This window comes from Lissotriton vulgaris, chromosome 2_1 (assembly GCF_964263255.1).
Source record: "Lissotriton vulgaris chromosome 2_1, aLisVul1.2, whole genome shotgun sequence".
NCBI classification, from domain to species: domain Eukaryota; kingdom Metazoa; phylum Chordata; class Amphibia; order Caudata; family Salamandridae; genus Lissotriton; species Lissotriton vulgaris.
In genome coordinates this window covers 684,629,970-684,656,187 of record NC_141687.1, presented here as the reverse complement: position 1 = coordinate 684,656,187, position 26,218 = coordinate 684,629,970, and the positions used below count along the sequence as shown (strand labels likewise).

Here is a 26,218-nt window from a genome sequence, read left to right as displayed (position 1 = left end):
ATAAAATATGTGAAAACACACATTCCATATATGATATAAAAACCTGTGTATTAGGACAATATTTATATAGCAGAGAGCAGTAATAAGTATTACCCAGATTAGAACAAATGTAGATATAAATAACATCGGAGACCCACGCTCTGTGTGGTATAGGAGCTTAAAGAACAAATCCTAGTAAGGAATTATGTAAAGTGAGAACAATTTAGTCCAAATTAATTATGAATAGTACAAAAATTCATATAAGCATTTAGTTGTCAGCAAATAAGAAAAGCAGCTTATTATCAGGACTAGGAAATTTAGGCACATTCGACTGTCACCCCTGGATAAATATCCATATGCAACTAAAATAAATACAAGGTAGGAATCAGTTTCCCAATTAAATTACTGATGTAGAATGTAGTAACATTGACATGGCTGCCGATTCAAGAAAGAACAATTTAATATAAGTGCCGCATGACAGATAGAACAATAGATGGCCCTAAACACCTCATTATGAATAAATAGTGAAGTAATGGCTCACCATAGGCGAAAATGGATATGAATTGAGGCTGTCAGAATCTAGAGTTATAGGAAGGATCCCATAACATGAGTCACACAGTTTCCAAGGTGAGCAAGTAAGTTTAGACGAACTCCCTGAAGGGTTAAAGAAGTCCGCGTTCGCAACCCTGATAAGTTGCAGTCTGAAGACGAAAAAGTATACATGAGAGGCATGTTTAGGAGTCAAGAAGATCGGAAATGTTGCCAGAGAAAAGGACAAATAACCTAAGTGTTCCCACACTAAGTACTCGGTGGAACACAAATGCAATGTAATAGACTACTGGCACCCCCTGTCCGTTACACGATGATCATCCAACTGCTTACTCACCCGCCTAGTGGCAGCAGCGCTCGTATCCCGCTTCGTTGCCCACAATAACAAAAGACGCTTCATGGTAGAGAGCATTTTATATGCCGTGAAGTAAATAGTGCGGGAAAAGTTAAACAGAGTTCAGGTGTAAACAATCTGCACAGCGTAGGAGTCATAGAGGTCGATGACAGACTAAAGGACTGTAACTAGCGCTGAACAAGACAAAATCGGCGGCCATTTTGAAATGTAGTTAGTCTAAGCAAATAGTAAACAGAAACATCAGGAGCTAATCCAAAGAATACAAAGTGGATCCCCCCACTACCAAGGATTAACTAAGGGGCAAAGTCGGCAGCCAACCTGGACGCTCTTCGATAAAGACACGAGTTTAAATATATTGAGAATGAGTCTTAGCGAACATGTTCTAAACAACATAAGTGACAGACCACCAGGCACAATAACCTCAGCTCAATGCATGAACGACGGCCATATGAAAGAGTCCCAGTGAAAACATAAGTTTAAGGATAAGTTCCAACAAAAAATGATTGTATTAAATAGTGACAATCTGTCCCTAAATAAAGGACAGACAATCCAATCTTTACAGTTCACAAAACAAAACATAAACGGCGACCATCTCCAGTAATGACAACGAGAAAAATAGAGTCTATGTGAAGCCAATTTACAAAACGATGAAGGGCATGGATACCCACCGTATCAACTGATATTGTACATATTTGGAGGTGCATTACTCACAACAAGATATTAAACTGATGCACATAGCATTGGTAATCAGGATATAATCCAATATGCAGATCCATGAATATCTGTTAAACCAGTGATATTGAAAAATATATTTATTCATAAATAGTAGTAACCAAAAAATAAATGTACGAAAATATATATTGTAGGCAAGATCATAAAGCCCACAATAATAAAAGACTGTGATGGGTGACTAGATTGTAGTGTCTCAAAATTGCTTGGTAATTTCATTCCTTAAGAAACACATGTAATTCACGATCAGTATTTAGTCACCTGTCAACTGCTCTCAATGTGATCAACCACTGTGATTCCAATGTTCTCAATGCAGCCACTCTGCCCCCTCCTGTGGGATTAGCTTTCACCTCAGCAATACCATGGAACTTGATTGCCAATATTTCAGATTCTGTCTGGACTGCATTATAATGGACAGCCAAAGGGTAGCTTTTGTTGCAGTTACGAATAGCTCGTATGTGCTCCTGTATCCTCTCTTTGAGGGGTCTTGTGGTGCTGCCAACGTAAATTTGACCACATTTGCAAATTATACAGTAAACAGTAAACTTGGTATTGCAGTTAATAAACTGGTTAATGTGGTGGGTTTGTTGGGTATTATATTAAAGGTCTTCTTTTTATCATCAGCAAATTGGCATACACAGCAATGAGTACATTTAAAAAACCCCTTTGGTTTATTTGGAAGCCACATGTTAGTAGTACTGGTTGTAGCAACATTGCTAACTATAGAGGGGCTTATGATGTTTCTAAGTGTTCTTCCCCTTCAATAGGTAATCTTAGGTTTGTTAGTCAAATATGGATCCAGATCCGGATCCAGTTTGAGGATCTTCCAATGCTTATTTATAGTCCTATAGACTTGATTGCTGTGCAAGTTGAATTGGGTGATCAGAGATATCTTGTCTTCTTTATTGGTATGTCTTTTTTTACGTTTGAGTGTTTCTGATCTATGAATCTTGTTGATACGATTGTGGGCTTTATTAAGTATCATCTTATCATAGCCTCTTTTTTCAAAACGTTCCTTGAGTTTAGTTATCTCACATTGAAAATCATTATCAGAGCTACAGTTACGGCGTAGCGCTGTCTCAGCGAGACCTAAAGTAATCTCTTTGTTGGATTAACCTCCATGTAATTTGTTTTTCCTCTTGCGATTGGTTTACCTGTGGCATTGCTTTTGTTATCTTGCTTTCTGTTGGCTGTTGATCCATTGCTAATATCCGTGTAGTCCCGAAGCAGCGGTGCCTAACTACAGTTCTCCTCCACTCTTCTGGCACTTCTTTTAATTGCCTGCAGTGTGCTTATTTATTTTGGAGATAACCCCCTGCATCTGCTAACTGGAGACTCTCCTTTGTGGTATTAGCCTCTGTAACTAGAGCTGCAGCGCCGCGCTTTATGGTTGGCATAAATCACCTCATCTCCCCGGGGCATCCCACACCACCTCCAGCAAGTTGCAGCTGCTCCGACAGAAGAATGCTTAACAAGATGATTTTAGAGGGACGGTGAAAGCATTTGTGTGCCATGACTCTAGCTATAAAACACATACAACATTCAAAACCTTTAGTCAAACATGGTTGTCCTTTTAGAAATGCTTCCAGTACATTTTCTTTCCTGGGTGAAACTGCAGTTTCTAAACACAGCTATTAGATGCCCCATTTGTTACACATAATAGCCTTACAGTGAGCCATTTTAAGTTTGATTATCCCATAGCACGTATAAAACAGAGAAGCGATTTACAAAAAAGTAAAACAAATTACATCTATACTGTTAACGCTTTATTTTTGTTTGTTTTTTAAGTTGGGCTCTTGCGTCAAGACCTAGTCAAACATGTGTCCAGCCTGCAGAGCCCGGGCTCACCTGGGATATTGACCTCGCCCCGCTCCTCGTTGGGCAGCTCGCTCCACTTCCTCCTGCTGGTGGACGCCGAGGATTTCAAGGACTGGCCCTTTTACTTCGGTTGTTACACGGTATGTCTTTTTTTGTCTGTAAGAACTATTTTCTTTAATGAGTCTCTCCGACATGCTTTCCTGCAACATTCAGTGCATTATGCACGCTTTCACTTTCTGAGCACCCCGGGACAATGGCAGACGCTTCTTTGAATAGGTCTCGCATTTACATGAGTTTGAGGTGTTGGCATTGTAAAGAACAATGCCTTTTATTTATGTGTTAATTAGCAAAACAGATAAATAAAAGGCATTGTCATTTACAATGCCAATAGCTTAAACTCTCCCAAATGCAAGACCTATTGCATTGCAAATGCTTGTTTATTACTGTTTCTATAGCTTGTGACTTATTGTTAAGGAAATACTCATCTTCTGATTCCTAATTAATTTACTACTTGCTTGAGCTATGTCCTAAACCTTACTTTACTGGCCTCCCTCTTGTCTAACAGGTTTTATCACCTTTTCCTCTTGACATGCTGATTTTTGGCACAAGGCAGAGAGATGAGAAACATGTCCGATGCCTGATTGATGCATGCACAATGCAACTCTGGACTTCGGTGGGCTTTATTACATTTCCTTTCACCTCGACCCCAAAATTAGGCATATAAATTAAATTAGTAACATTTCTGCAAAAGGCTAATTCTGGTCCATCTAAGTTAATGCCATGATTACTTCCAGTCCAGGTCTTCCTTGTTACAGTCTTTATACTCTGATGGTGTCTCACCCTGGAGACAGACACACTACTCCAGAAAAGAAAGCTGACATCTTGGTGTCTGAAGGAGCAGTCCTCTCTACTAGATTACTACTCCTGTAGTTACAAAATGGCACCACAGTGATTCCTTTTCTATCAAACACCAAAATCAAGTCAGGCAAAGCATGGTCCGATTACATGTAGACAGGCCCAGGGAGTGTTGTTAAAATGATGAGGAAAACTTGCATTTGGGATAAGATATCTTATTGGAAAGTAAATGCTTCATTACCTTCCGATCCATCTTTCGTATTACAGTACTTACACCAGTAGGAACCCTAGTCCTCTGCCATGCCACCAAAACAAAGAAAAGCAGCCAAAGAAGGGATGCTGTGATGCAACAAGGAGGAACTGTGCCCAGCCAATATATGTGAGGAAACCCCATTGACGACACAAACTGCAGCAAGGTGGACTCTAAGGAAGGACGACTTAGGAGCCCAACTTAGGAAAAAACCCTCAGTAATGACCAGGAGAATGTACACTCAAACCTATCGTAAAATTGCAAACCAGAGAACCCTGACCTTATAAGTTAAAACTGCTCAAAAGTTTAAAAAAACAACAACAAAAAAAGAAGGGGCATTTGCGGCAAGAGGCTTCTGAATCAATGTCACATAGTACAGCGCAAGGATCGTTTGGAAACAGTTTGGAAGCACAGAATGACAAAAAAACAGCGATAGTCAGTCCCTGAAAAGTGTCGCTCACTTATAACTTGGGAACAAAGAAGAAGAACAGGGCAATGAGAAACTGCGCTGCTTTCGAGAGTGCCATAGAAAGAAATACTTCTCAATGTACAGCAACTGGTACAAAATCCCCCCAGAGATACAGTAGAATCTCCCAAATTAAGGAACGAAAATCACAAAAATCCGATTTTCAATAGGAGGAATACAGGCGCAAAGAACAAAGCTATGACCCCTTGAAACCACAAAGTAAACCAGCATACAGCCACCACAAAACAGGAAAAGGACTGCTGCAAAGCAAAGGATGCCTCGAAGGCCCAGGTAAGACACCCACTTAATGTCATGAGGTGCAAGGAAACCCAGCAAGGAAAATAAAGATGACATCTTGATGATGTACTCATTTCCTAATCAGCAAAAGTACCACCATGCCAGACCCAAAGAGACATGAGCTAATGCAGAGATGAGCCAATAGGTACCTGAGATGCAGAGGCCATAAACCTTAACAAGCACAGCTGCCTGACTGAACCCTGCAGCAATACTGCCATGGCCAGGAGATGAACAATAAGACTCTCAAAGCATAGACCAGAACAAGCTTCCTGAGTCTGTCCGAACCAAGTGACCTTGCTATCAAGAGCTAAGCTGATCAAAGAAATCTAGCAGCATACCCATTTGTAGAAACAAAATTTGCCTTGATCCTGATGTGAGTGGGAGCTGAACGTTCACAAATATAGACTGTATAGTATAGTGCATAGCAGGTCACTGTGGAGACTTTCGGCTCAGTTTTGGTAGCTTGGCACATGTGGTATAAAAAGAAGAAACAAACAGTTTTGTTTACTTAATTAATAAATAAACTTAATAGAACCCCCAAACTAATTTAATTAAAAAGAAAATACCTGGGGGGCGTGGCTTAGCGCCCGGCGTGGACGGCAGCTCCGATGTGAGCGCTCCGTGCCGACCGGAGGATTAACCCTCTTCTATCTGTTGCCGACATCTTCCAGAAGAAGAATTTTTAACCGGAGCATGAGGGGAGTGCTGTGGCACTACACCGAGGCATTTCTCGGTCATTTTAATCGTTTTTCCGACGAGACATCAAGCGGCCGCGGCTTCCTGATGGCCGCAACCGCCATCTTGTCTCTGTTTCGCGCGTCTAACGCGCTGCCCGTTCCTGACCATGCTGGCCTCCTGCGATGCCCCGGATCTCTGAAGCTGCTCATGGTGAGCTAATTTCTCTCTATCTACGCTGCTGCTGCCCTTAGCCTACCTGCCTCAGCTTTTGCGAGTGTAACTCGCGAATATCGTGACTTCGGCGGCCATTTTACTCTCATTGAGCACTCCCCTCACATAGATCACCTGTGGAAATAATTTGTGTCTGCTCTCTGCCAAAGTCCATTTACCTCTTCTGCATTCTCTCATTTTTGGATTTTCTCCATGTCTACAGTCCTTCACGCTACCTGCACATTTTCTTGATTGCGCATTTACCTCAGGCTGCCCTTCATTATCACGATGCTGTGACTCTCCTACTGGATACTTCCTTCTCTACAAATGCCAACTTGTTGCTTTTTATCTTAATGGACATCCTGCGCTTCGCTTTCATGCGCGAGGGCTTCATGACTTAAGTGTCTGGATATTGCTTTGCGACCCTATGTGAATTGTTGGCGCTCCTAGGTGGCTATGAGGTGGCTTTTTTGCTCCTATGTGCTTTTGTTGACTGTGTCGCTCTTCTGCCCATGTACTGACTCTCGCAGATACGCAATATTCCAGGTGCTAGTTTTCCTTTTGTTTTCTCTCTGGAGGCAGCTTTCATCATATGGAGAGAGGTGCAACTGGTCGTGTTTCTGAAACTCCACGACGTATCTTTATCAAAAATTCAAAAGTCTTTTCTGCATTGGCACATCTGGAAGCCTCTCAGGCACTTGCTGCCCAAATGTCGCAGTCCAACGCGGAACGTCCTGTTCAACCCTCAGGGAAGGCCACAACGAAACGCCTCAAAAAGGATCCTCCATCACCGACGGGCTCTACCTCAGTTGTATCTATGGAGCTGCTGTTGGAGGAGATACGTGCTCTTCGGCCTTTCATGGAGGAAACTAACTCCAAGTTGCAGGTCTTAACTGATAATTGGTCACAGATGGATGTGAGAGTGACGACGGTTGAACGCACCATATCTTCTCTCCAGGAGTCATCCTCCAAGGTGACGCACATGCAGTCGCAGATTTCTTCTCTCCAGAAGCAGGTTGAAGAGCTTGAGAACCGTAATCGACGCAACAACCTCCGAATTTACGGCCTGGTGGAGAACTGTGAGGGGAACGACCCCATTGCTTTCTTCAAATCCTTCCTACCTAAGCTCCTACATTTACTCGAAGGTACTGCGCTTAACATCCAGCGAGCACATAGGCTTGGTCGCATCTCTTCACCTTCTTCTGCCTCTTCAAGACCAAGAGGTGTTATCATGTTTTTCCTGGAATATACTGATCTTCTTAAAGTTCTCTCAGCAGCTCGTGCTTCTCCTCGCCTCACATGGTCAGGATCTACCCTCTTCTTCACGCAAGATTAGGCCAGAGCTACAGCCAGCCGCCGTAAAGCTTTCTTGGATATGCGACCAGAGCTCCGTTCCATTGGCGCCAGATATGGCCTTTTTCATCCTTGTCTTTTCAGAGTCACTCATAACAACAAAACGATGACCTATGAAGATCCTGTTCGCCTTCGGAGCTTCCTAAATTCCTGTCAAACATCCGATATGGACCTCTCCAGCTCCTCATCAGCTTTCCCTCCATGACTTTCATGAGTTGTTGTTGTTCATTAATTCGTCTGCACAGTTGGTGCTGACTTTATCTTTGTCCGTACTTGTCATGCTGATTTACCCTTTTCCTATATGATCCTTCTTGTATTTTTATTTGTTCCCTTATGGTTCTATAACTTGTTCATATGCTTCCCATTTTTGTTTGGTACCACGTTCTTATTGTTGAGTCTCTCAATGTTTTCTTCTCCTCATGTCTTTTGTTTTTTTTTCTCTCTTTTCTCCCACAGGATCCACAGTCTATTGTGTGTTTCCTCCCCGGTCTGGTGGTTCGTTTACATCGGTTGTTTTGCCTCCTCCAGTTGGCGCTCCCCCCCTCAGTTTTTTCTTCTCGTCTCTTCTCCCTCTTGATCGTCCTTCCCCAGTTCCACCCTTCGTAAGTATGTTCTCCTTCCTCCCCTTGCTGTTCGCTATTTCCTTTTTATCCTTAATCCTGTTTTTTTCCTAGTTTTCCTCTGTTCAAAGGTGTCTCCTTTTCCTTGTTCTCATCAACTCCTTTGTCTTTACCTTCTTCATATCTTTTTCTCTCTCACTTGCATTCTTCTCCCTTGTTCCCTCATTCAACTGGTTTTCACTATCACTTCTTTATTCCGCATTTTTCTTCTCTTTTCACACTCTTTCCTTTCTTTTTTATCTCTCCTTTTTTCTTCTGATCTTTTGCTTATTGCTTTTCATTCATTCTGGACCTTGCTCTTTTTTCTCCTGAATCTTCTCTCTTCATTTTTTCTCACACTTCCATTACTTATTTTGCTAACTCATCTGCATTTCCTCCTCACTAGCTCTAGATCTCATATCACATTCATCCTTCTTGCCTTTCTAGCATATTCTTCTCTCTTTTGCTTATTCTTTCCTCTGGGCTCTTATTTTGCTTCTTTTTTTATTGATATTTTCTCTTCATCTTTTATATTATGTCGTTAAAAATAGTTACATGGAATGTTAAGGGCATTAATTCTCCAATCAAACGACAGAGAATTCTATCGCACCTTGCTCGTTTAAATGTTGATGTTGCTTTTCTGCAAGAAACTCATTTGTCTGCTGATGAATCTGTTAAATTGAAAAGAGGTTGGGTGGGTGATGTTTACTACTCTCAGGGGGATGGTAAACGTAATGGAGTAGCTATTTTATGTCACAAAAATCTGTCTCATTCGTTGCTTGCTCAGGAATCAGACGATGGCAGTCGCTGGACATATGTTAAACTGTCTATTAAGAATGTTCCAATTTCCTTTCTAAATGTTTATGGCCCCACTGCTGGTGATCCTACTTTCTGGCATACATTTTCCCATCATATCACCAGATTTATTGATGACAACTTTATCCTAGTGGGAGATTGCAATCAGCCCCTTGACCCCTTCCTGGATAGACATTGTAAGGCTCATTTTGTCCCGACTAAGTCCCATAAACTCTTTTCCCAAGCTATCTCCCAAAATAAGCTCACTGATGCCTGGCGCCTGTGTAATCCAGAGGTGCAAGAATTCACTTTTTATTCTCCTTGTCATCATTCCCAATCCCGGATTGACTACATTTTTGTCACTCATAACATTGCCCAAACCCTTACTCATGCCGAGATTGGTCCGATTTTACTCTCAGATCATGCCCTCACCTTAGTTCAGCTTGACATCCTTCCTAAATCAGCTGGACCCAAACGTTGGGGCTTTAATAATGCCCTTCACTTGGATCCCAAGTTCACTGCTTCTTTCACTGAATTTTCAGATTAATTTTTTTTGCTTAATGATACCCCCTCCATTCCCAAGCATACCATTTGGGATGCTTTCAAGGCTGCGGCAAGAGATTTTATAACTGGCTTTGTGGCGAAGAAACGGAAAACTGCTCGTAACTTCACAGCTGCTCTCCTTCTTGATATTAAGAAATTGGAGCACTCTTATTTCACTTCCCATTCGCAAGACAGTTTAACAGCCCTGATCAATGCTAAAATTAAATTTAACAAGAAGTCTACAGAAGATGCGTCTTTATATTTACTGAAATCGAGTGCAAAGTTTTATGGGGGCAAAAATAAGGCTGGGAAGGTTTTAGCTAATTATCTGAAAGTAAAGCATAACAAATTAAATATTGAATCAATCTATGATACACACTCTGTTCTCAAACATAAGGATGCAGACATTCTTGCTGAATTTTCTACTTTTTGCAAAACTTTATACTCTTCCGAAACCCAACCCTCCTCTCAGTCCTTAGACCGCTTTTTATCCAACATACAGAAGCCAGCCCACTTCCCTCTTGATCTTTCTCACTTAGAGCTTAATATCTCTCAACAAGAGTTACTCACAGCACTTCAGAATCTCAAAAATGATAAGGCCCCTGGGCCGGATGGCTTTACTGTTGAATTTTTCCTTCACTTTTCGAAACTTCTCATCCCAAAATTACATTCCCTCATTGACACTTTCCTCACTTTAGGTGCCTCCTCAGGGTCATTTTCTGATGCGCACATCTGTCTGATACCAAAGGAAGGGAAAGATGCTCAATATTGTAAAAATTATAGGCCAATCTCTTTGGTTAATATTGATTATAAAATATTTGCAAAGTCTCTTGCAGCACGTCTTGACCTTCTTCTTCCAGACCTTCTGGGTGAGGAACAATCAGGCTTCGTCAAGGGTCGTTTCATCACTGACAACACTAGACTTTTATTTAATGTCTTATCTAAGTCCCGTCATTTACCCCTTTCTCTTGCGGCCATTGCCCTGAATGCTGAAAAAGCATTTGATAGGGTTGAATGGACCTATCTTTTTCGCACCCTTCAATGGTTTGGTATTGGCTCTAAATTCATTTCTCTGATTTCCTTACTTTACTCTAATCCGCGTGCAGCAGTCTGTGCTAATGGCCAAATTTCTTCCTTTTTTGATTTGGAAAGAGGTGTCCGTCAAGGCTGCCCCTTATCTCCTTTTCTTTTTAATTTAGCCTTAATAACTTTTTATCTAAACTTCGTCAGAACCCTAATATTCAGGGCTTTCAAATATCAGATTCCCAAGTTAAACTGGCCGCTTATGCTGACGACATCCTTCTTTTTATTTCTAATCCCACTGATTCAGTTCCCGCCTTCCTTGCTGAAGTGAATGATTATTCCCAAATATCTGGTTATGAACTTAACAATGATAAGTGTGAGATCCTACCCTTGACGAAATTCACATTTAAACCTGATTTCGATGCCTCTAACTTTACATGGAACTCTTCCCATATTAAATACCTTGGTCTACATGTTACTCCTTCTATCCCAGATACTGTTTCCCTTTGTTTGTCCAAATGTACTCAAAAATTGGTAGATTTAACGTCCAGATGGCATCCTCTTTACTTATCCTGGTGGGGCCGTCTTGACACTATTAAAATGATGTTGTCTCCCATAGTCCTCTATACTATTTCTAATATTCCGGTATCCATTCCTTCTAAATTTTTTAAAAAGATTAACTCCATTCTGATGTCCTTTCTTTGGAATAAGAAAAGACCTAGAATGTCCCTTGCCCGATTGATTTGCCCTAAGGCGGAGGGCGGAGTCAATTCCCCAGATTTCCCTGCTTACCATAAGGCGTTTTTATTAGGACAAGCTTCCTTCTGATTGCAAGACCCTAGTACTCCTTGTCCTTTATGGGCTAAATTTGAGCGCCTTCTTCTTTCTCCTTTTTCTTTCGCTGAATATCTCTCTTTCTCCCGTAAACCCTCTTCCATTTCTACTCCCATTCACAAATTGACTACTAAACTGCTCCTATCTTCTTCTCACTCCCTCCCTACGACTATTGCTGATTTTCTTTCTTCTACCATTTGGCATAATACCGCCCTACTTATCCGTAACAAACCCTTTTTTTGGAAGGCATGGCGTCACAGGGGGCTGATATGGATTTCTCAACTCTTTTCTCAATCTTCTTTCTTACCTTTTACCACTCTTCGTTCCCTTTATGGTTTACCTGCCTCCTTTACCCGTAACTACCATTTACTTAGAGAGGCCGTAATGACAACTTACACTCGGCTCTCTCAGTTACATTCCTCTCCTATTTCTCCCACTCCCATCTCCTCGCTCCACTCCTTTTTGTGCAACACCCCTAAGGCTTCCTCCATTTACAAATACCTTCATACTACTGACTCTGTTAGGCCTAAATCTAAAGTGGAGGAATGCTGGGAACATGATCTCTACACGTCCTGGCCAACTTCGCTATGGGACAAGATATGGAATAAGATCCGCAAATCCTCGAGAGCGGCAACTTTAACACAGTCCTTGTTCTTTATTTATAACAGACTTCTCTATACACCCTTTGACCTCCATAAGCGCTTTCCAAACACTTCTCATACATGCCTATCTTGCTCATCCCCACAAGCAACTTTGTTTCACATGTTATTTTTATGTACATCTGTTCATGACTTTTGGTTACAGGTTTGGGCTCAAATCAATGTGATTTTTCATACATGTATTCCTTTTTCTCATACTAATATTTTTTTGGGTAGCCTTTCCCCTTGTTGGGACAATGTTGAACTTAAACCTCAGATTATTGATTTATTGTTGGCTGCTGCATTCCAGCAGATAACGGTTAATTGGAAAGACTTCTCCAATATCTCCTTTAAGGCGTGGTGGTTTAAATTTGCCACAACCACAGACTTGACACTGCTTTTGTTTTTCCGGCTCACATGACTGCAAAACGTATGGACTTATGGCTCCCTATCACGCTTTACTTGGACACTTGTGCTAATCGTTTGTTTCATCCACCACCTTCGCAACAGGAAGTCCTTAAACCTCCTTAAATGCTCATTACATTCCATTTTTTCTTCATTATATTATTTTTATACTCCTCCCAGGTATTTCCATGCTTTTATGATTAATGTTTCTCATTCCTTTTCTTTTTTTTTTATTCCATTGTCCAGATTTTCCTTCTGTTACTATTTATAACTTTTATGCTTGTTCTAGTTACCACAGTTTTCAATATTTTATACTTTTACTGTATTTTGTATTGACACCTTGTTTTTCCTTTTTAATATCAAATAAAATGTTCTTGAACTGAAAAAAAAGAAAATACCTTAAGGATTAACGTGGCACATAAATGTGGCGCATAGATGAGATAATGTATGGATAAGGAGATGTTCAAACAGAAACTTAGATGTTTCTTGCATTCAATGCACTTTTGATGCATGGCATTCGGTACAACAGTGTCATAACTGGCCACTAGGAGCCCAGAGCACAAATATCTTTAGCACTTAGTCAAAGCAATGCCTCCTCCAAGAATGGTTTATGCAACAGTTCCTCATTTTAACAACATGCTTAGTCAAAAAACACTGTCATTCACGTTCAGCAAATGATCTGGTTTCAAATATCAGTGTAGAACAAACATGCCCAAAACTTTAGAACATACAGCAAAAGTTCTGGACTTCAGTGCTGGTGCTCCAAATGACTTTACATCTTTGGTGACTCTTCTTGGAGTAAAAGGCTTCAAATGGAAACAGACTTTTCAACAATCTTTTCAAGACTACTGCAAAATATCAAGTTCTTTCAGGCCTTCTTGGTAGTAGATCAACAGTAGAGACCCTTGTGTGTAAGTCAATGGTCCCCTTCTCCTTGAGGGACCAGCTAGTTGTATGCTTTACTGTCCCTGATAATAGCCTTCAGATCATGTTTTTTTCCTTTATTGAACAATTTACCAGCATCCAAAAATGGAACAATACAAGGATGGGGAAGAAACATAATCGTGGTAAAAGAAAAAACTCACAAATGTGTCACATGGATCGAGACGACAGGCACTGCGCAGCTCTGGGTTATGCCACTGGGTGTGGGTCACGCTGGCGGCAGGTTATTCTAGATCAGTGTTTCCTGTGGCCACAATCCAAGGATCTCCCAGGGCTGAAGGCGTCTCAAAGGTATCTAAAATCACATGGATGGGGACTCAACTTTAGGGCAGGTTTCCTCCGGATCTGCCAAGTCTGTTGTTGGGAGGCGAGCCTTCTCTGCATTGCATTGTGTAAGATAGGTGGTCAGAGGTCCCCAATATATTTGGGTCATGATAGTGAAGGCATGAGTTCCCAATAAGCTGCATATTGCTCCTGGCAGTGTGATGCATCCTGCAGCCAGACTTTGGTCTGGGGGTCTGGAGTCTGTCTCAGTGCATGGCTACTCTGCGCCTGTCTAAAAAAGCAGCATTGCAGTCATTTGTCTAGTCTCAGGGGGTACCTCCTTGACATTTCCCAGTAGGGAAACCAGGAGCGACTTTTGCTGGCTTGGTCCCGCATTTAAAGTTATAGCTGCAAATACATCCGACCAGAATCCTGCTGTGGCAGTTCCAGGTGAGGAGTAAGAATGTAGCCATGTAGAGAAGCACACTGCAGGCGACGCACCTCATCTAGGTGGCCCAGTCCCTGCAGTGGAGCCGATGTGTGACATTTTTGGAGAAGAAAGTTAAAATTGATTCCTTTAAGTCTATCATTGGGGGAGAGGGCTTTGGATGTCGCCATTGTTCCGCCCTGAGAAGAGGGGGCATGTCAATCCCCCAGGAGCACTGAGCTCTTAGAACAGTCTTCAGGGCCTGCTCTTTCAATATGGCATAAAGGCAGGTGACAACCCTACGGGATAATAATGGCGTGAGGATCATGTCCAGTGCAGACAATGTGATTAGGAGGCTTTGGGAAGGATCTGTGGAAGGTACGCAGTGATGTGTGGAGTTGGTGACTGTACAATATCCAATGATGAAGAACTCACCCGAATATTAGTCTCCAAATCTCTTGAGAATTAGGTGGGGGGCAAAGCGGGATGCCTTTCCAGCGGGATGCCTTTCCAACTTGCAGAAATTGAAGAGAGTATAGCCTGCCATTGGGATGCTTTGGGGATAGAGGACCCCACAGGATGCATGCTTCCATGTCCGTAACAGCAGGTGGAGGTCTAGCAGGTAAATAGAGATCAGCAGCTAATGAGCAGTGGGCCACAGTGTCTCGCTCTACAGCAGTATGTGGCTGGAAGACCATGGGATAAAGCCAAAAATGGGGGAATTAGGCCTGTGAACCTCAGAAATATAATTCCTTATTTGAGGGCACCCAAGCCACTCTGCGACTTTGGAGGGTCTGTGTTTCTCACGCATCTCTAGACCGCCTGCCTGCCGACACCAGAGCCAATGAATTTGATTGAAGTTGCCTGAGGAAATGTCTAGTGAGGGGAATGGGGAGATTTATAAACTGATGTAGGAATTTGGGGAGGACGACCATCTTCGCAATGGCAATCCTGCCGCTACTGATTAATGGAGCTGGGAACAGATTGGGATCTGCTCCTCCAGCCAGTCTACCATTTTGCCATAGTTTGCCCTCCAGAGTTTGTCCAGATCCATGCTAAGTCAGACCCCCAAATAGAAGACTGGCCCAGGCACCCATTGGAATGGGAACTCTCATTCAAATCGGTCTGTCTCTGAGGTGAGTGGGAAGATTACTGATTTGGACTAGTTGACTGAGATGCCTGAGTAGCAGCTGAAGCAAATCACTTCTCGGCTATTTGGGGGACTATTTATCTGTGGATCACGAATGTAAAGTGTCACGTCGTCCACATACAGCGACACCAAAATCCTCGTAGCTGTGAAGGAAATGCCCCTATGTAAGTGGTGTTGGCGCAGCTATGCCACCAGCAATTAGAAGTGGCGACAGAGGGCTTCCCTCTCTGATGCCCTAGATACCAGTAGAGGAGGGGTAATTGCTCCAATGATATTCAATTGCGCAGTGGGGGAAGAGTAGAGTAGTTTGATCAGATTTATATTTCGAGGGCTGAGGCAAATATGGACAAGGAGATGGAATAGATACAGCCATTCCAGGGAATCCAACACCAGGGATGTGGTTTGTAGCTGGGGGGGCCTATGGTATACATGACAGCAAACATGGTACGGAGATTATGTGCTGTGGAGTGCCCAGTGATAAAGACTGACTGGTCCGCTCTGATCATATCTAGCAGGAGGAGAAGCATGCGATTTGTTATGAGGTTCACCAATATTTTATAAGTGTTATTCATCAATAGCAGTTGTTAAGAACCTGACTGTTGGCTCGATTGTTGGGTTTCAATACAGAGATAATGGCCACTTCACGTAATAAGTGGGTAATGTGCAAAGCGACATGGTGTCTTTGTACATTCTCAACAGATGAGGGGCAAGATGCAAGGCGTATTCGATCTTCAAACTACAGGGGCAACTATCTGCAATGCTGGGCCTGCTCTTCGAACTACAGGAAAAATCATCCTCAGTGCTCTCCCCGCTGCCTCCTCCACTGCAAAAAGACGGCAGAGTAAATGAAAATCTCAAAGGAATGGATGGATGGATGGATGGATGGATGGATGGATGGATGGATGGATGGATGGATGGAAGAGTTGCAGAGTACATGAAAATCTGAGGATGGATTGATGGGTGAAAGGATAGCTGAGTAAATGGACATCTGAGGATGAATGGATGGATGGGTGGGTGGGTAGATTAATTGAACGGATGGCAAAGTAAATGGGGGTCTGAAAGGATGGATGGATGTATAGCAGAGTAAATGGAAATCTGTAAGAATGAAAGGATAGGAAAAAGGATGACAGAAAAAATTGAAATCCTAGAGAATGGGTGGATGTGTGCGTGAAATGATGGCAGAGTAACTGGAAATTTGAGAGGATGGATGAATGGCATAGTCAATAGAAATCTGAAAGGATGGATAGCAAAGTAAATGGAAATTATAGAGGATGGATGATGTACGGATGAATGGATGGGCAAAATAAGCAATTCATGTATGAAATCCTTTATAAATGGATGGATAAGTCAATGATGGATGTGTAGTTAGATGAATGTATAGATGAGTGCAAGCATAGATGATTGATGTCTATACAGATGGATGGAAGGAACGGCCAATAGATGGATGGAATGGTGAAAAAGTGAACAAATGAGAAAATGCAAAGGTGAAATGGTTAATATCAGTGGGTGGATGGAAAGGTGAAAGGATGAACAGATTGATTCTTGTGCCAGTGGTGCCATCAGAGCTTAGGTTCAAAGTGGGGGGTATTTTCGTTTTCTTGCTACTCCATTTTACTTAATTACTGAACACTCTCACCCCGAGTTTGATATCAACTTACAATAACGATCCCAACATGAGACAACAGGTTCTTATCATCTCTGTCAACTACAACTCATCGTACAACGAATTCTAGATTCACTTACAAATAAATATTATCTGGTCATCCGAACTTTGTTACACTGACTAAATATAGGCAACTCAATGTAAATGTATGTTATCAAGGCATACCTGAAATCTTTGTACTGCTTCCATAAAAATCATTAAAATCTCTCCGATATCAAATATTGTTTATCCTTAGTATTCATTAATGGATACAGTTTACTCATATACCGTGTAATAATTAGATTGATTTGATAGAGGACCCTTAAATTACTTACTTGAATTCAATTTACGTTCAATGTTTCTTTTTTCCTCTGCTTCCTCTTTTAGCCGCTCCTCTACTAATGTGTGATGCATTTCTAAGCATGGCTTAGAAGAACTTGCTGATTCTACATAGTCGATGTCCCATTCTGCTCTCTCCACCCTTGCAGATAAATTTTCCAGCTCACTCGTGTGAGTTGCAGAAGAAATGCTCAGGTCCCTCCAGTGAGACATCATCTTCCTTGAAAGAGTTCGAAACTCTTGTACAAACTGCCTTAAGTCTTCATCACATTTTTCTATGCGGCCCTTGGTTCAGAATACAAAAGAAAATACTTAATTGATTAGCATTCGTGAGAACAACGTTTTTCCCATAATAATGATATTGCTATTAAACTGATGTTTACATGGCACTTTAACAGCAACATTGTTTGTGATGTAGTTACTGGAGATAGGGCCAGATGTACTAAATTGCGTGTTTGCGATTTCCTAATAGTGAATTTTAATGATTCGCTATTAGGAAATGGCAAAATGCGATGTACAACAGTGTGTTTGTCAGTGGGTCGCAAATGGACCTGCCACATCAATATTCATGCAGTAGGTCACAGTTTGCGACCCATTGCTTTTTAAATAAAGAAATATTTTTTTAATGCTGCTACCACATTTACTAAGTGGAAGGGATCCATTAGGTACCCCTTTCCAATTTGCAAATGGGTTACCATCAACTTGAAGTTAGTGGTAACTGCGAATGTTTTACGACTGCATTCCTGGTTGCAAACTATTCATACATGCAAGTTCTATTCAGTATTAAGAAGGGATGCCCTAAACATGCCCCTTCCTAATACTGAATTGCAAAATGTCATTCAGTAACAAGTTACAGAGTCGCATTTTACCTTCTGTACATGGCAATATGCATCTTACTGGTGGGTCGTTTGCGACCAGTAAAATGCCTCATACATCTGCCCCATAGTTTGGAACTTTAAACTGACAGTAAGAAACTTATGATTGAATACTGATGTTTTAATGAAGTCTTCAAATAATTTGAAAATATGGAGACTTTGAAAACCTTAATTATATTATGATAAGGATTGTCAGCTGCTCTGCGTTCTCATTTTCGTAAATGTGAACAAGTGGTTAACTACATAGAAGCAGAAGTACGTCAGTCAACAAACATTAATAATAGAGTGTATAAGAATTAGGGAAACTCTCCGAAGGTCATGTTTTCTGGAATCCGAGTGTAGATTGACCACTTCTGTTTCTTTACCTCACTTATATTTTTCAAGTTCTCTCTCTCTATATATATATTGTTTAATATCTTTATTTAGTGTGTTATTCACTCGAAAATACAGCATATAGAGGCAAACCCTGCCTCCTACATCAGAAGAACAATGTCGGAATGAAGTCCATAACAACTGCAGTCCCAATGCTCATGATTACATGTCCATTTGAGGTTGTCACAAGGCAGTGCCCATTTCTCCGCCCTCATCCTCCGGGTCCCCCGAACCATGTTCATCCAAGGGGAGAGGGAGGGGCTTTTCTGATGGCTGCCTTTGCTCCTTAACTAACTCTTCTCAGCGAGAGAACTCTTGTAGAATCACCCTACATCATTCAAAGTCATCCCATCAGGAGAGGGATATAGCCCCCATCGGATCTCCGTTACATCGACCCCTCTCCTTAGGGCAGCTCATCTCCTTCTGGGTCTATCAGGCTGCAAAGCAGGTCAGACCATATCACACTATCCTCCTCTCATCAGTCCTCATCTCCCTCATTCTATGCTCCTCCACCACTGCCCATTCCTCAATGTTTCTCATCCATGATAACACTGTAGGCCATGTGTTCACCATCCAATGGATGGCAATCCGCCTTTTGGCCAGTAGGTGCGCACATTGCCTCTGCATCTTACCATCCTTAGGGGAGGGAACAAGCCCCAATAAACCCATCTGGTTCGAGTCGGATCCTTATCACTTCTCGTAGTTTACCTACAATCTCATCCCAATAATGCACCACCTTGGGGCACATCCATACCATATGCAGGAAATCAGATTGTTCCCGTTTGCCTGTTAGAAACTTGCCTGGGTGTTGGGAGTAAATGCTGCGAACCTCATGTGTATGAGTTTTGTGCAATGAAGGATCTGGAAATGCACCAGTTTAAACCTAGCTTTGCCAGATACCTCCCTCAACTGGATGTATGCCTGACCCCATTCTCTGTCTGTCAATGGTTTCTGTATGTCTGCCTTCCAACCATGTCGCATTTTCATTACGAGGTGCGGCCTGTCTTGTTGTAACACCACATATAACCTGGAGACAGTCCTTGCCTGGGATCTCCATTCTAGTAAGGCTGTCAGCGTCTGTGCCACTACTGGAGCTGCAAGGAACCAAGTCCATATATTTCCTGAATAGTCCTGGTAAATATAGCAAACTGCAACAACTGTCCCATTTCCACCCGTATGACCCCTCCACCCCCGGAAATGTTATACAGGTGTTTCCTGGGAAAAAAAAGAACCCAGCGTGGTGCACCCCCTCTCTTTCCATCTTCTCAAGGACATGCCGTGACCAATGTGAATAACAGCTATAGCCATCCCAAGGGATTCCCATGTCTTGGTCACTTGACGTATTATGTAAGGACATGTGGTCGGTTGAAGCAGACTGGCAGGTTCTCTGCCCACTCAGTCACTGCTAACAATCTCTTTTCCCAATTTTTCCAATGCAACCACTATTGCTCTGCGTGCTGGAGCTGAGTTGCCATTTAATATAGTTACAGGTCTGGTAAACCCAACTCCCCTTTCTCAGGATCTAGCTTGAGTACCATCCGTCTTACCTCACTAATTTTTCCCGCTCACAACAATGAAACCGGTAGGCTGTCCAACTCCTGAAACACAGTACTTGGTACTGGACTTAGGGAGTTCCGCAGTACATATAGACATCGTAAAAGGAACACCATTTTAGCAACCACTACTCCACCAATTTTAGACAAGGGTAGGGTATTTCAAAAGTGCATAGAAGCCCGGAGTCCCTCCTCTCAACTATGCACTATATAAGCCACTGCCGCTGGAGCTTGTCCGCCACCTAGATTCCCCAAAAAAGCAGAACTTATCCATCTCCCACTGAATTTCCACTTGCGGAAGCACCACCACCGAAACAGGGGACAGCCTTTGAAAGGGGAACAATAATGACTTACCCTGGTTAACACAGCCAGACACCTTCCAAAATGTCTGAAGTTCTTCAAGTAGCTTTGGGATTGAATGTTGAGGATGCGTTAAATAAAGAAGGATATCATTGGCATATAGTGACATCATATGCATAGTGCTCCCTAACCTCATGCTCCACAATGGCCAGTGGCTCCACTGCCACCGTTAACAGTAGTGAGGAGAGCAGGAACTCCTGTCTGGTCCCCCACTCAACCCCCCTAACTGCTTGAGACATACCCATACACACTTGTGCGGTAGGGTGTGAATATAACAGTGCTACCCACTGCAGGAACTTGGCTCCAATTCCTAACCTCCTATGGACCTCCATCATAGAGTCCCAATCCAACATATCATTTTTGTTTGCTAGGATGTCTTTTACGCACTATCTCCTCCCATTGTACAGCTACAGAGGTTGCCTGTGAAGGGAGAGTCCAGTTTGCCCTTATTCCCAAACCAGGTTCCCACAGCTATGGGGCCAGCCATGCCGACTGGTGAGAGAAACTGTGTGTAGGTCTCACTCTGCCCTCACAGTAGGCTGTACATCCTCTCCAGGCCTCATTATCCATGTCCGGCGTGTTCAGATCTGGTGGATCGATGAGGGGCTCGCATGAATCTCCCCACGAATAATTAGGCAGGGCTAACTCTCCAGGTCAATCAAGCCCTGTTTAGGGGATCCAAAGCAGAGATTTGCTGCTCCTGTCCGGTCAATCCAGAAGCGACGCTCTGAAAGTCTTAGGGCCCCATTCCTACTCTAGTGCTGCCTGGCTGCAATTTTAAGAGAGCCATTCCTGATTCAGCAAAAATCCCACAGTAATCTCGCTTTGGAAAATCTAAGAAATGTGGGACCATTACCTCTGATTACTGTTAACCTGGTTTCAGCTTAAGGTCGATAGATCTTTGCCACCGTTTATGACCAGGAAGCTCCTACATAAACATGAGCAATTACAAATGCAAATAAACATTTTTGTCAATAAAGAGAGTTTTGAGTAGTTTAACCCCTTCGCTGCGGCGGGAATTCCGCCGCAGCGCTAAGGGGGTGGGGCGGCCGAGCGGCGCTCGCATGCTCGTGACGGAGCCGCTCCGTCACGAGCCGCGGTTGAGCTGTGCTCGTGATGGAGCGGTTCCGTCATGGCCCGCCCCGCTCAATGGAACGTCCAGCGCAGGCCATGACGGAACCGCTCCGTCATGAGCACAGCTCAACCGAGGCTCATGACGGAGCGGCTCCGTCATGAGCATAGAACGGGTTAAAAGGGATTTATTTTCCAATCAAAATTTAAGGTTCTCTGACTCTTCATTCATTAGTCAGATATCAATCAGGTTACAGAATTGAAAATAGAAAATGTAAGTTAGTACAAGCATAATAATTTCCACACAAGCGTTCCATAAAGAAGCATTCCCTGTCTAAGACAGTGAGGCACAAATGATGTCATAACTCAAGAAGAGTTAAAGAAATACAGTGCAAGAGTGAGTGATAGCATAAAGCTAGGTCAATCATTAATAATTGCAGAATCTCCCATAAAGAGAAATCAAGGACATTTAAGCATAAAACAAATAAGCCTTGACAAAGCCAATCATTCACGGCTTAAAGCTAGGTATCTTAATAAAAGTCAGAATGGAACTAAAACTACATCTAATCTGCCTACGTCTGCTCTCAGTTGGCTCTCCATCAAGGTCTGTCCTCTCCTTCACTGCATCTGCAAATCACTTCTGCCCTCTTCCCTTCATTTCTGTGTTGGAGTCTGAAACTCCTCTGCAGCCCTCTCATCTCTAAAGCTTCTGCCTCTCACAAAGGTCTCTGCAAGAAGTCTGCAAGTGCTTTGAAACTCCTAAACTAGGAACATGTTCTGCATATGCCATCTTATCAGATAGGCAGGCGAAAGTCCTTTCCACAGCACATTCTGCATTTTATTTAATATAATGTAATCTACTAACCTTCTAATAAAAACACATTATTTTTAACTAAACACATACATGAGCTGCAAAAGTACCTTTTAATTAAAAAAGAAACCTTAAAAGTAACATTAATGCATTTATTAAATAAGGTATGTTTTTTAGTCTCACTATAGCAAAGAATTAAATTTAAAAAAAGGCTTTGTTTAAACCTTCCAGCAACTACAGAGATACAGCTCAGACAAGGTCACAACTATAAATTATGCAGCTGTTCTCTTCACAGGGAGAGAAATTCCTTTGCTTATCTTAAGGTCCACAGAAACTTTCCAAGAGCAAAAACTAATTTAAAGTGGTTTCTGTTTTCTCTACATTATAAAATGTTGTGCTAGTTCTAATACAAATTATTTTCTACTAATGCACATTTAACAGTTTTCACACATTCAAGTCACATTTTCATAGTGATAACAAATCTAAATAAACACATCTAAATCAAGCTAGGAATTACATGTACATGGGTTTACACAAATTACTAAATAAAAGTGTCACAAAATTTGGTGTCACTTTTCAAATGCAGTGTTTCATTTCTGAAGCGAAGGCAGGTTTTGCCTCAGTGATGCTACATTTTAAAGCACATGTTCTAGGCGCTATCATGCTAGTCAAGGCTCAACAGGCCTCGTCCATCTAAGGAAGCGCAAATTGCTCGAGATAACTCTGGTGGGGGGGCCTCTGCCTCCTTGAGCCCCTGACATACAAACAGGGCCGGACTGGGAACCACAACCGCCTCTGACAAAGTGCTTGGCTACCCCTACCCCCCCCAGGGGTGGGGTGGGGGGGATGGGGTTGGGGTTGGAGGTGCCGCCAAGCTCTTAGCCCGGGCCGGTTTTCGGCTGATTTTGGTGCAGGGCCGATTGGTCCTGTAACAAAAACGGCCCTCACCCGTGCGGCGCACCAGGGGATTGTCCGGTGCCGCTATGGCCAGTCTGGCCCTGCATACAAAGAAGATTCGCTACAGAGGTAGGGAGCTACACTATGTAGAAGCGTGGCTCAATGGTTAGAGCAGCAGACCCTGATGCAGAGGTCTGGCCCAGGACCAGGGTTCAATTCCCGCCTCGGCAGCTCTTGGACTCAATCTCCCTGGACCTGATAATTCTTGCCTCGGTGCCTAGTCTAATCATGGGTCCCACTCTGTGACTCTGGGCAATAGCTTGCTTAATCTCCACAACAGCCCCAGCAGTGCCGTGGATTCCTGGCTTCAACTTGGGGGTGCCCAGGAGTGGACATTTCACAGGAAAGCCAGGATGGGTTCCACAGCGGTATGAATACAGCGCTACGAGGCCTCCGGTAGAAGTGCGCTATATAAATACTTTACATTTGCATTTATGCCTCAGGAATACACAGGGGGTCCGGAGCCTCAGTTGAAGACTTGTTGTCAATCATTCAATCAATCATGGTTTATGTAGCGCAACTACTCACCCGCGAGGGTCTCAAGGCACGGTGTTCAGCCATCTTATGCTCTTTCTATTTTTAAAAAGGGTTCTTTTTGACTTATGAAGAATGAGTAGATCACTTGCACATGTGCTAATCTAAAGGCAACATCTTTTTTTTTATAAATTACAGTGATAATTTTCCTGATGTGATTTAACATTCATATTACATATTGCCAGAGACACTGTTTACGAGACTAAGCTGAGAATTTCCTTTTCATATGTGACAGGATTTGGCGTATTACATAATCACTCAAATGCTTCCCAAATGAACAGGCAGGTAATTATTAATTGGACTTTACTGTTCACTGTACTGTCTCTTAAACTTTTGCTTCATTCTTATTCAATAACCCATCATTGCAATTACGTAGCAATTAAGTATTATTTGAAGCCAATCCATACAGATTCATTTAGTGTATCATGATATAACAAAAGCAGCATAAAACGCTCATTATAGGACATTTTCAAAGTGTTGATTGTTAACTGTGGAGATACATTCCGCAAATCAGGTCGAAATCTAGTCAGTGCTGCTTTGATATTTTACTACAGTTCATTAAGAATAACCTACTTCTATGTTTGGTGGGATATTTTAAATCGGATCCTTTGCTAGTAATATGGTACTTTATTACAAAAACATTTTCATGAACACAGGCTTCTGATTGAACAGTGATACACATTATGCAACGTCTTCTATACACATCTTAAAGTTCTTATGGCGATTACCGTATTTCTCCTATGTTGAGCACACGGAGCAGGTCTAGAAAGGCACATTGCATGCATCGTACTGTAGTCAATATCAGAGAGAGCAGAACTTACCTCCAAAGTCAGAAAGCGCCTTTCAATGTAGTGAATCATGTCCTCGTCTTGCGCCGCACAGAGGTTGTGTGCGATGATAGTCATGATGAAAACAGCAAGAAAAGCTGAACGGAGACTTTCCATCGTTCCTTGAGGTTTCTCCAAGATACATCTAAGTAACAACGTTTGTGAAGCACAAGGTCACCCTCGAGATAGAACTACATAAAAATCAGCCTTGCCTTGCCACGTCGAAGTTAAAATAGCAAGTGTTTTTTAAAGTGTCTCATGACCAAATCCTGCCGGTATCAAAGTGTTTTGAAAGCTCTTGAAATCCCCAAGTAAGATGTGCTTTGTTCCTTAGGCAGAAAACCTCCCTCCAGTGTGTATGGGAGTGATTACTTCCAGATGTGTTAGCCGTGAGCAACCAGACGTCAGCCACATGTGCACAAATACCGCCAGGTTGATCACAGGCTCTACTGTACGGGTCCTTCTTCGACTGACAACGTTCTTTTGTGTGGAAACTGAAAGTAAGGACAGAAGCCAGCGAGGGAAGATGGCCAAGTCTTCGAGTAGTAAACATGTCATAGGAGCGCAATGCTAACATTATTTAAAGATGTTATTTCTAAAAGTGAAATGGACGCACAATTTCATTGAAAAATGCTCTATCAGAAACACCTTTTTAAGCGTTTTATTCGAGTCCAGTGAAGCAGCAATTCATGTATCAGTATATGTTTTTAAAGGAGAATATTGCCTCTAGCTGCACTTCATTCTGACTTGCATCACCAGAGTAATGCCCGGTTACTCACCGGTAATATCCATTACTCCGAGTCCTGGTCCCCCCACCACCACCCCCCCCGTCCCATTCCTTACAAGTGAGCAGCTAGTCTGCTCCACAGAAACCTTTAGCCTAACTGAGCAGTTTGCACTTCCCCCAAGGTCGCGTCACTATCACGTGACAATAAAGGGGGAAGTGCAGCCTCAGAACCTCCTGAGAATGCCAAAGAAAACCAGAACGAAACAGACAATCACCCAAAGAAAACCCAAACCAGGGAGGGAGGGAAGGGCTCGGGAATGGGACGAGGAGACCAGGACTCGGAGTAATGGATATTACCGGTGAGTAACTGGGCATTACCTCCTCGTCCTGTCTCCCCGTCCCATTCCTTACAAGTGAGCCCATACCCAAGCACACAGTGATTGTAAGAAAAAAACAGACCAAAAAGTGCGAGGAAAACAGGTCCATTTTAATCAAACAGAAAAAGAGTACACATCACAAATCATGTACCGCAGACAGGGCATGAGTCCCAAAGGCAGCAGAGGCCGCCATCCCCAACTGAAGCCGATAATGGGAAATTAAAGTATGGGGAGAAGCCCATGTGGCAGCATTGCAAATGTCCCTCAAGGAGGCCCCTTTGAACATGGCCCAGGAGGACGAAACGCTCCTAGTCGACCGACCTTAACAGAAGAAGGCAGAGGACAGTGGGCAGAATCGTAAGCAGAAACCACAGTGCCCCTGACCCAACAAGACAAGGTGGACAAAGAAGGCCTGAGCCCCAGCCCCGAGAGGCCATAGGTGACAAATAAGGAATCAACCTTACGGAAACCAGCCGTACGCTCCAAGTAGATGCAGAGAGCCCTCAGCACATCCAACGAATGGAGGAGCCCCTCCTCAGGAGAGGCAGGAGCTGGAAAAAACACCGGGAGAATAATATCCTCCCGACAGTGAAAAGAAGACACCACCTTAGGAA

General features: G+C 42.7%; 1 protein-coding gene across 1 annotated transcript in view; it reads right to left on the bottom strand.

Moving 5' to 3' along the window:
* The window catches only part of OLFML1 (olfactomedin like 1), a 35,378-nt gene extending 10,423 nt beyond the window's left edge, over nucleotides 1-24,955 (bottom strand). Inside the window, exons 1-2 of the mRNA XM_086955880.1 lie at nucleotides 24,495-24,955; nucleotides 17,137-17,425 (exon numbers count right to left, since the gene is read on the bottom strand). Of these exons, the coding sequence (XP_086812006.1) occupies nucleotides 17,137-17,425; nucleotides 24,495-24,617 (412 nt within the window). The 5' untranslated portion in view covers nucleotides 24,618-24,955. The remainder of the gene's footprint in view (nucleotides 1-17,136; nucleotides 17,426-24,494) is intronic.
* Nucleotides 24,956-26,218: the final 1,263 nt, after the last annotated feature.